Genomic DNA, 11327 nt, shown 5'->3' with positions numbered 1-11327 from the left:
TCTCGGTTTTTGGTTCTATCGTATATTATGGAAAGTTCATTTTCTTTGTCTAAAGCTCCCTCTTTTCGACGATCAAATTCTAAAAAAGTTGATTACTTATATGAAGTAGAGTATGTGAGTGATGATAGTAAAGTTCCTATTACCCAACTCTCGTTACTTAATCCTTACATAGCTTTCACCAAACCAAATTCCACTTTTCCAAAAGTCATTCGTCAAGTGTTCGTCCCAAACAAGCATAACGCAAAGGAGCTCGTTCTAGCATCTCCGTTAGAACAACATCTCATCCCGGCAACAGAAACAGAACAAATGATTCCCCTAGACTCAATGAAGGCATGATTCATCATTCGCGAATTCAAGGATATACCCATCTTCACTATGGAGCAATACGCTTGGCGCTAACACTCCATGGCATAAAAGGCTTACCAGTTGTAGCACGAGTAGCTCTCCTTGACACCTAATACAGGGAATATCAGCACGCTTGCATTGCAACTATCCAGACAACACTAAACGATGACACTGTTTTCGTCACCCTCTTCCCTAATTTCAACATGGCATTAGAAGACCCACAGATATACCAGAACATGCAAATCCAGCTGTAAATCACATGCGCCCCAGAGATTGGAAACATGTATGCAACAACACTCCACCATCAAATGGCGTTTAGAGTCCAAAATCATGCAATGGACTTAAGTCTCCCCAGAGACACTGAAGATGCGCTACTCATACAATTGGAGTCACAGCACAGCCCATCGTGCATCCATATTCCTAGACAGATTCCTAGAGATGAGCTTATCAAGTTACTTCCAGAATCATGGGTTACCAATTACGAAAAACTCCATGACCGGAGCACTCCAATACAGTCGATAGACTCTTCTATCCATAGAAGAAAAGATGGATGTGTAGATATTGCTTTTAGGCAACAAGAAGAAAAGTCAAGACTGGCGGATTTCTGCACAGAAATTAACACAATTACTTCTTTTGAAGACGCTCAAATCTTGGAGTTCAAGCCACGTTTATCTGGTGTTCCAATCTCATCTTTTGATTCGCTAGGAGATCCCATTTACTCATTCCAAGATGAAACGGGCCACAAATTCTTTAATCTTTGCGATTGCCAACATTGTTAGATGAATAGCTCCGATGATGATGACACCCCAAGGCGTAGGAGAAAAAAGAAAACTTCACAAAAAATCCTCAAAGAACGATATGAATCCGGAGACCCACAAGTTGGCCTTCTCGGAGAACCAAGTGGCAAGAATTTTGAATATTATGTATTGTATTCTGGTTGTTTGACTCCCACAACACCTGACTAAGAAGAGGTACAACTAAGTTACATGTTCGGACCCCCATCCCAACAAGATTCACTATTTTCATCCAAAGAGTTTGAAGAAAACAATATAAAGCACTCAAGGAAAATCCGGAATCCAAATGTTAAGAAACCAGATGGTTCAGTGAAGCAGATCAGCTCCGCAGAAGCAATGTTGAACTGGCAGTTGGAGAACGCCGCAACCCAACACCATCTCTTAAGCCAGAATAAAAAAAAAGGTAACCATCATGGATCTTTCCATTAAAGAACTCACCAAAAAGATAACCTCTCTCCACCAAGAACTTCTCCACCTTGCAACTACTGTCTCCATAAACTCTCCCCTCATGTCCCAAAAAGAGTCTGAGCTAAAATCCCTTGAAGCAAAGTTAAACTTCTTACAAAACCAACCCAAAACCCAATCGCCAATGCCATATGACCTTTCAACAGTAGTACCTATGATCTACGCTCTCAGTCCATACAATCCAACAGAAGATAATTTACGGAGAATGATTGCCGATATGCCGCATGAAATAAGAGAATTGTTTCTTGACAATGTATTGATCTACAGAGGGATTGAGACACTGAATGGTTTCCTAAAGCTCTATATACACCGATATGGTCTTGATCAAGGTCCACTTCTTGGCCTTCCTTACAACCCAGCCTATCTTTTCCTTACCACCATCCATATGAACCCTGTTCATTATAGTCGGTTTCCTATGGAAGCATACCTCCTACTTTGGTACTTGGCAGACCTTTACACTATTGCAGTCCTCATCCACAAAAGTCAACTCCTCCAGTACTTGACGAAATGCATATTGACCAGACGAAAGCGCATTACAAATTACTATACAAGTGGCTCACATTATTCCACGATGTTACCTGGTGGCAAGAACATATTCGTGCACAGCCGGAGCTGGAAATACTTGTCACGTTCAGAATCACTACAATACGAGAAGAACATGACGGCGAAATCATTATCCTAAAGAAATATAATGCGATCGTTGAGACAAGCTACAATAATGATGCTTTCAACTCGGGGAACTTCCATCAACATGCAAAGCAAATAGCATTATTGAATGGATTTGATGAATATGAAGTTGACCCCAATCTCCTTTGTCCTCACACAGCGCACTGGCACAACAGACACGCCTACCCGCCAAGATTCACTGAAGAAATATGACAATTGTTAGCAGGCTTCCATGATTAATATGCGTGGACACAATCAAATCCATATCACCCAGTCTACAAAGTTGAAGGGAAAAAATACAAGATAAAGCGATACATTCCAGGGCAAAAAATCTATGTCACAGAATTTGCCTCAGACAGCGAAGAAGACGACAACAGATAAGATGGACGTTGCAGTTACCACAACTGAAGATGAAATAAAAAATATGAATTACATGTATTGGAAAGTGAAGCATTTTAAATAATATATTTTAATATGAACTACTTGTATCATTTATCGAATATGCCATTTCCTACTAATATCGTTCGAATCAGTTTGAATGATTTGGTAATATAGTTTTGGAGAGACAACATTTGAAAGTTCTAATTACAAGGTAATTACCTAACAACTATAAGATGTTATGGTAGAAAATACATATTTATTTTTTATTTAACATTACTTCACTTTTCATTCTTGTTTTGTGTTTTCCTATAAAATAACTATGATTATCTAACATCTAATTCTTATATATTTGTTTTCTTTTTCTTATTACAAATTCAGTTTTTTTCTTGGTTCTTTACCTTCTTTTCAAAATTCTTATATATTCCCTATATATTAATAGGGAAGCACTCTGAAAAAAAGTTGATGTATCATCCTTAGAGCTCTGTGCACATTTTTGCAAAATACTCTTAAAGTTTATACTTAATTACATTAACATGCGATTATATTTTCAAAAAATAATAATTAGATATGTCATCATTTTCACACAAATTTAAATATAACATATTAAAGCTAATTAAATATTTACATACTATTTTAAGCAAAATTTCAATATATTTAATTGAAAATAAATCATTTTAAAAATTACACGTATGAAGCATTTTAAAAACTAATTCTTATTTTTTTTTCATCTTTAGTTGTCATTTAAGAATTACACGTATGAAGCATTTTAAATAATATATTTAAATATGAACTTCTTGTATCATTTATTGAATATGTCATTTCCAACTAATACTGTTCGAATGATTTGGTAATATAGTTTCGGTTTTTACGCAAAGGTTACGATCAGTTCACATATCGAATATCGAATATCGAATATCGAGTCCTCTATGTATGAGTGAGAAAGAAAGAGAGTGAAGAGATTGAACTCTACTAAAAATCTAAAACTGTTTAAGACTGTTTACTTGAAAACGAAGACTCCTTTGTTAATCTGTAGAGAAAGTGTTGACGTTGTTACAAACTTACAACCAAAACTAAACCAATTCCTTACTTTCTTTTTACATTTTTTTTTTCTGCAGTCTTTTACCTTAAACAAGAGAGTGCGAAGAGGAGTAGATAATAAATATTTGATGACGAAACCTATGTTTGCTTCTTGCTCGCTACCACTCTAACGCACCTGTAATAATCATTTATGTTAGTCAATCAGATCATCAATAACTGTTTAGGCCTTTTTCTTTATTTTGACAAAGATCCAACCTTCTTCACTACAATTTACGCTACCTCGGACAACTTCTCCTCCTCAGGATGGTCCAGTGAAGTTAGAGGTTGCAGCTGTATTGTACTGGAATATCCTAAGTTTCCCCTCCTACGCAAAAACCATGAGTCATGAGTTGTCATTTTCATATTCATATTCCTCGTAGTCGATTATTTATAACAAAACCCGAATACCCAAACCGAGCATTGTTAGACAACAATTATATTCTATATGTTTTACCTTTGTCCCATAAACAAGACCTCCTCCAGGAGAAGGATGAAAACAAGCAACGTTCACTTCATCCTCTGAACTTGGCAGCACTCTCACAAGCTCCATATCTGAAACTCTGTATATCTGACCAACCCACACAATATATTTTTCATCTCCAAGAATGTATATAAAACACACCATGATACAGATGTAGTAGCATAAGGCTTTACCTCCAATACTGTGAAATAATGTGATGTTGCTTCACCATCACTAACGATGCTCTTCAATAGAGAACCATGACGCCGCCCATATGCAAGCAGTATATGCTCCGAGGTGGGTGAGAACTGCACACAGAATTTTCAATTATCCAAGTATTTTCAACAACTTACGACCATGTTATTTTGGTTCGGCTCTACGTGAATCAAAAAAATGAGCATCATTACAAACATAAATTTCCTCTAGTATATTTAACTCAGATGACCTTTCTCTAGTATATAGATCTCAGAAGTTTCACACACTAACCAGACATTCCCATATTTTGTGGTATGAAGCGAAACAATTGTATACCAGCAAATATAAGTGAAGGATGGATAAATACAATACCATCTGAACAGAAGCCATAAAAATTCCATCTGATTATTCTTAAAAGGCGACTAACCTGGATAGAGGTCAAGCAATGCGCAGCTCTGATTGCCCGTGACACAAGTACAGAACCAAAACTGTATACATAGAAGCCACATTAGGGATGCGCAATTCAAGATGGTAGAATAAGCACAATGAGATATCGGTAAGTGGGAATTACTTTTCCTTCTGGAGAGAATACACACGAAGCTCGTAAACGACTTGGTGTGCTGTCACAGGGTGTCGAGTTGGGGAAGTTGCAAGCCCCGAATCTTGTTGCGCTTGTGTCTGCAGTCCAGGATCTGCCTCACTATGATGAAAAACACATGCAACGCAGGCCGCTAGATATCTCCCGCATGGCGAAAAATGAGCTCCCATTTCACTGAACACATAAAAAGAGGCAGCAACATTAAGGACTCGACGTAAAAAACTTGTCTCTTAATTTAAAGAGAAGGAGCTTTACCTGCAAAGGACGGCATGCGGTATTGTAAATAGACACCTGTCAGACTTCAGTTGCGCATATGGGTCTTTGATGTCATGCGGCCACACTCTGAGTTTGACAGTACAAGGTAATTCTGCAGCAGCTGCTGCTGCAGCCGAAGCAGCAATTGAGGTAGCAAGCTCAGACTGGACCCTGTTCACTACAGGTTGAGCATCACTTCCATGTTGATTGTTACGAGAAGACACACCTTCTGGTAATCCAGATCCCAAGAATTGAGGTTGTGAAGTTTGTTCCTGGGCTCCGCCTCTTCCAGAAACCGCATGTAAGTTAACACTACTCGGGATTTCTAATAACGCTACTGCAGCCTCCAGACTGGTTGTTGATAAACGAGGTGTTGAAGATGGAGCTGAGATACCATGATTACTACTGCCAGTAGGAGGAACCACTGAATTAGCAACACCATGACCTTGAGCCATCAACCATCCTTGTAGAAAAGGTAACTCCCAGGATACTCGATCCCTGAACTGAAATAATTGCTGAATCTGCCCAAGCTCAGGGAATTCTGATCGATTTCTTCCAACAGGTTGCGCTTCATCTACATTCATACCATCAACTGCACGAGAAGTTCTATCTACAGTAGAGTATTGACCAATCCTTTGATCATCTCCAATAGTTGTAGGCATGGACATGTGTGGAAGAGGGACAAGAGGTAGTTCTGTGGCCACACTAGTTTGATTGCTTTCTGTGCTTGTGAACAAGATAGCCGGAGGTGGATACCTTAAGTAACCCATAGATGTTGCTCTAGACATTGAAGAATCTAATGAATCGATTTCATTCACCTGCCACTTAAGGTAAGAAATATAAGCGGACAGAATGGAGAAAAAAACTATTTAATGAATCCTTATTAGGTAGCTCACCTCTGCAGTCAAGAGAAATGGTGCCCCATGAGGGTGAAAGTGTACAGCTCTCAGAGAGCGCCTCGTCTTCAATACAACCGTTGGTGACGATTCCTCTCCTCTCCTATTGTAGTGCCACATGTGCAGCTGTAAAATATAATGAAATCAACTTTATTAAGATTTTTCTGTAAGGAGGTGATACCTACAACTGGTTAGTGTTACATGGGAAGGCTTAAAAGAGATAAATGACCTTATGACCAGAAGCAACAGCAAGTAGTTCACCCTCAGCATGGAAAGCGATTGAAGCAATAGGCCGATCTGGTAAGAGAAGAAAGAAGAAGTTAAAACTGGTAAGAAGATAGGCAGAACTACGAAAAAGAAACACAGTGATCTGATTACTAGGAGGGCTTACAGAATGCATGAGATCTAATACATTCAGAAGTTGTGGTATTCCATAAGCGGACCTCCAGATCTAAACTTCCACTAGCAACTATTTCTGAATGATGCGGGTGGAATCTGACCTGTACAAGCTCATATAACATTAGATTTAGACAAATATCTGATCTACAATAATAGAAACAAATTTACTGTTCATTTAACAATGCAACACTGATAAAGATGCATAACTTAGCACCCCTCAAACAAGCATCATAGCAAATGTCAAGACTATGAGCAAAAGTCATTTCACTACCTGAGATTGAATTATCTATACATAGCTATGTTCCAACAAAGGTACTACATATCAAACATAGAAAAGAATCAAGGTGGGAAAAAGAGGGCTCACCACCCAAGGGGTCCTGCGATGGCCGGTCAGAACTTTTAAGCACTTGCCAGTTTCACAATCAATAATCTTTACAGTATGATCACCACTACACGAAACAAACAAAAAAAAACTGTGTGAATTCAAAATACAAAATGCAAAAGAACAAAAGATATACACCATGATAACTCACTGTGTAGAAGCAAGAATTCTTCCATCAGTACTAAAAGCCGCTGCAATAGTTGACCTTGGAGGAGGTCCAAGAGGGCAATATTTTGCAGATAAATGCTGCAATGACTCTGCCTCAACCCTTCAGGCAAGGAAAAAACATCAATTACAACGAGAAAAATCTCAAAGAATGTTCAAACACAAGGTCCTTTGCAATAACGAGACAGGAAGCATACCATGAAGTAAGACTTTGACATTGTCCCGTCTCTCTCATAGGTTCGCTGTTGGTTCCACATGAAGAAGAATCAGTATGCCATCTACTTTTACCCCAACGTTTCCTCGGCACAAACTTTGCTTTTGGTGACATTTCCCTCTGAACCAACATGTTGAAAACACTCCTCCCCCTAAACAACAAAATCACAATTCCCAAGTTTTAGACAAGATCTAGTTCCCACAAATGATGATGCTTCTTCTTCAATAACTGAAGCTAAACAAAAGCTTCGTAACGCCTTGATCTAATGCAAAAATCAACAAAAACAGAAACAAGACCGTTCCAATTTCCATAATTGAGAGGGGCAACACATATTTACAAAAGCACGAAAAAAACGTAATTCATAAACAAAAAAAAAAAAAAGAAACCTGCGGCGGTGTAAATTCGCTACCGATCTGCGTGGAGGGATCAATGAGCGAGGAGAAGAAGATTGATCTTGTGACGACGAACATATAGGTTGAGTCATCTTCAAATCCAAAATTCATATAACCAACCACCTTAAGATTAAGATGAAGAAGAACGAGGAGTATAAAAAGAAACCCTAATTCACCGGCGATCTCGGTTGAGATCTCCGATCTGAATCGCCGCGCGCTTCGTCCCCTCGAGATATAGATTTGGTTCAATTTTCGTCTGGGGACTTTTTTTGTTTGATGAGCGCGTCCGACGATGAAACCTAAACAGGTTTGTGTTTTTTTTGTTTGTTCAGGATCAGGACCGTGTTAGAGAGCGCTCTGAGATAGATGTTGTTAATTTTGTTTTCTATTTCAAGTAAGTGTGTGTCTTCTATGTTATGTAATAATATTGTAGTAATCCCTGTGGTTGCTAATTTTTCATGATTATCTTTAAACAACCTGTCTTTTGATATCATCCCTAATCAGCTTTTTTTATCAATTTCGAAATTTCCCCCAATTGTTTTATATGACCAGATTATATCCCTACCAATGAACCTGACCTGGAGGAAGAAGGGTGTATAATCAGTTTTTGCTTTGAAATTTTTGATTTTGTTTTTTTCATTTTTGGAAACTAAGTTCTTGATTTTATCTCAAAATCATGTGATTAATTTGTGTAGATCTTATCATTTCGGTTATTAGATTATTTAAATTTTACATCTATGAATCATTTAAAATTTTCAATTTTTTTTTTTTTTTTTTTAACTCATATCTTTATACTTCTTAACCCCAAGAGGGTGGTAACCCTTTTACAACATGGTGTCTCCTAAACAGAGATACACCTACAATAAACAAGAAAAAGATTACAACCAGCTTACAAGAGTTACTGAAATAAACGGAACCAAGTAACCAAGAAAGAGTCCGAAGGTGATGCTAAACGCTGAGCTCGTGACAAGGGATCAAGGTGACACCGAATGATACTCTTAACTTCCATAAGTCGAGTTGGAGCCGTGATAAAAGTGTTGGTATGGATACGAGAGTTGCGTTCCTTCCAGATTATGTAGATCGAGGCTTGACACGCTAGCCGAAGAATCAAAGCAGTGTTTTTGTCTCTGCAAGGATTCTTCAGCCATGTAACGCCATCCTCAAACAGAGGAGGAGGAGAAACATAGGCTCGTGTCGTGAAATACTTCCAAATCTCCGAGGAATAATCACAATCAAAGAAAAGATGTTGTCGTGACTCATCGTGTGTGTTGCAGAGTAAACAGAGAGGAGGCACCACTAGTCCCCAACTGCGCAGTCGATCTCTTGTATGTAACCTGTGTCGGGAGTTGAGCCAAGAAATAAAAGCATGCCTGGGAATCCTTCCTTTGAACCAAACCGCCTCATACCAAGGAACTCGAGGTCCAGGAGGGTTCAGATAAGACCAGGTTTTCGAAGTAGAGAAAGTATTTGAGGCTGCAGCATCACCAATCTTCCATAGAAACTCATCAGGCCCTGCATCCGGTTGTGAGTTTACTATCGTCGGGAGAGGAAGGCACTGTTTTAAGAGAAGAACAATGGGGTTTCGAGTACGACTGTTAGATATCCACCATTGGCCTTCTCTAACAGCGTCTGCTACCGAAGCATCCTGGTGAAACCCTGTAATACGAGGACCCATCTCTCCCGTGATATCTAAGTGAGGTCCCAAGGATGTCCAGTTGTCTTTCCAGAAGCTGCAAGTGGATCCCGATATCACCTCACACACGATAAAGGATCTTGCTATAGGGCAGAGCTTGCACAAGTTTTTCCAGATCCAACTCCCCGAGACTGGTGCATCCAAATCCCAAAAATTCTTGTGGCCTATAAGATGCCTCCGAACCCACGCAACCCAAAGAGAACCACTCATCACAAAAACCATCCAAATGAGCTTGAGAGCCAAAACCTTATTCCAAGCCGTGAGTCTCTTCAGGCCTAAGCCTCCACATTCCTTGGGCGTGCAAACTGAATCCCAAGCAACCTTGGCACCTTTAGCTGAATTTGGAGCACCTTTCCATAAGAAAGCACTACACATGCTTTCAATCTCCTCCAAGCAATTATTGGGAAGAATAAAGATCGATGCCCAGAAAGTAATGGTGGAATAAATCACAGACTGAATCAGTTGAAGACGTCCAGCAAAAGAGAGATGTTTAACGGTCCAACCTGAAAATCTTTTACGAATGCGATCCAGTAGAGGGTGGTAGTCCTGCTTCCCCAGTTTTTTGGAGGTGAGTGGCACTCCTAAATACCGGACTGGGAAGGAGCCCTGTTGAAGGCCAGTAGAGTCTGCCAAAGACTGATTCGCTTGGGAACTATCTCCATCAAGGAACAGTGCCGTCTTGTCTCTGTTAATACCGAGTCCTGAAGCTTGCTTAAAATGATCAAGAATCTCAAGAATAGCCAGCAACGATCTCTCACTTCCATCAAAAAAGATGAGAATATCAACCGCAAAGCTTAGATGCGTGATCAAGGGCTCAACACACATAGGATGCGGAGCAAAAGAATTATATGAATTTTGGATTTGGTACACAATTCAAAACGTGTATTATTTTGGTACATTTTTTTAAGCGTATACGTATAATTTAAAAATATATTTTTTGAATAACGTAGCATTTGACATATATATATATATATATGAAGAAATCATCATGCATATCCTTCAACAATGCTAGGTGAGTTCCTTATATGGAGGGAGGGCCATGCTATTGTCTAGTTTAGTTCTAGTCAATGTTGGTAGCGAGATTGGCTTTCACTGATCATACCTTCTTGTTAACAGCACAAGTTTCTTTTTATTCATTGATGATAAGGTGGTTGCAATTTGGCGGTTAGCATGTTGTATTTTGGTAACTGGTTAAAAAAATTGATGGTTGGTAATCATTTGAAGAACAAAAATAAAGGGAACAAAAAAACAATGCGGAAGGAAATAAACAATTTTAAAGAATGAAAAGAAAAAATGCAGAGAAAAAAACAAAATAATAAAAGGTAACCAAACAATAACAATATATTTTAAAATATATAAATCAAATTTTAATGAAAATATTAATATTATTTTAATGTATACATAATAAGTTTTATATATGATTTTAAAATAAAATTTGAATTAAATTTTATGTATTTCATGTTAAATATTAATAATTAGTATTAACCACATGCAAAATAGGAAATTGTTAACCCAACTCTACATAACTAACAAATAAACTGTTTTTCTTGGGGGTCAAACATGTCAATTACATATATTATAGTGAATATTACCTTTTAGTGGTTAGAGTAGTCATTAAGTGAAATATAGTCTTTTTGAGTGTTAGATTTGCTAAATTTCCTTTCGTTGATGAATCTTGGAAAGCTGGTGATTCGTTTGCAGGCGCAGGATGTTTTTGTACCCAGTTTCAGAATTCGACCCCAACCATGGGAGCCACTAATTTCAGGCGGAGCTTTTCCCTCTTAAATGCCGAAGTCGAAACTTTCATTTGGGCTATGTGATATATGATCGAACATGACTACCGTGACGTGGCGTTCTACTCAGACTTGGTGAAGATGGTGTCTTCGCTTTATGACTGACCGGCATTCTCGACGATATCAAGGTGGACATGGAGAAATTTTTGTTTTTTTC

The 11327-nt window shown here is 38.4% G+C and overlaps 1 protein-coding gene and 1 non-coding gene across 2 annotated transcripts; one reads left to right on the top strand and one right to left on the bottom strand.

The window, feature by feature from the left end:
• Positions 1 to 653: 653 nt before the first annotated feature.
• On the top strand, positions 654 to 1124 carry LOC147919570 (uncharacterized). Its single transcript, XM_087504010.1, has one exon. The coding sequence runs from the start codon at positions 654 to 656 to the stop codon at positions 1122 to 1124; it is 471 nt and encodes a 156-aa protein (XP_087360136.1).
• Positions 1125 to 3652: 2528 nt separating this feature from the next.
• On the bottom strand, positions 3653 to 8125 carry LOC104771546 (uncharacterized). The gene is made up of 14 exons (XR_015593711.1): positions 7679 to 8125; positions 7276 to 7443; positions 7065 to 7181; positions 6896 to 6980; positions 6524 to 6632; positions 6362 to 6429; positions 6133 to 6258; positions 5237 to 6054; positions 4955 to 5155; positions 4811 to 4871; positions 4383 to 4496; positions 4183 to 4296; positions 3945 to 4053; positions 3653 to 3864 (listed from the first exon to the last, which is right to left on the bottom strand). It is a non-coding gene; the product is annotated as an uncharacterized LOC104771546 (transcript).
• Between the last annotated feature and the right edge of the window lie 3202 nt (positions 8126 to 11327).

Source organism: Camelina sativa, chromosome 20 (assembly GCF_030686135.1).
Source record: "Camelina sativa cultivar CO46 ecotype springtype chromosome 20, ASM3068613v1".
Lineage (NCBI taxonomy): Eukaryota > Viridiplantae > Streptophyta > Magnoliopsida > Brassicales > Brassicaceae > Camelina > Camelina sativa.
The sequence above is the reverse complement of the archived record's forward strand: the minus strand, read 5'-3'. Positions and strand labels throughout refer to the sequence as shown.

Coding starts and splice junctions, on each gene's coding strand:
- LOC147919570 (XM_087504010.1), top strand. CDS start 654: ATGGCGTTTAGAGTCCAAAATCATGCAATGGACTTAAGTCTCCCCAGA.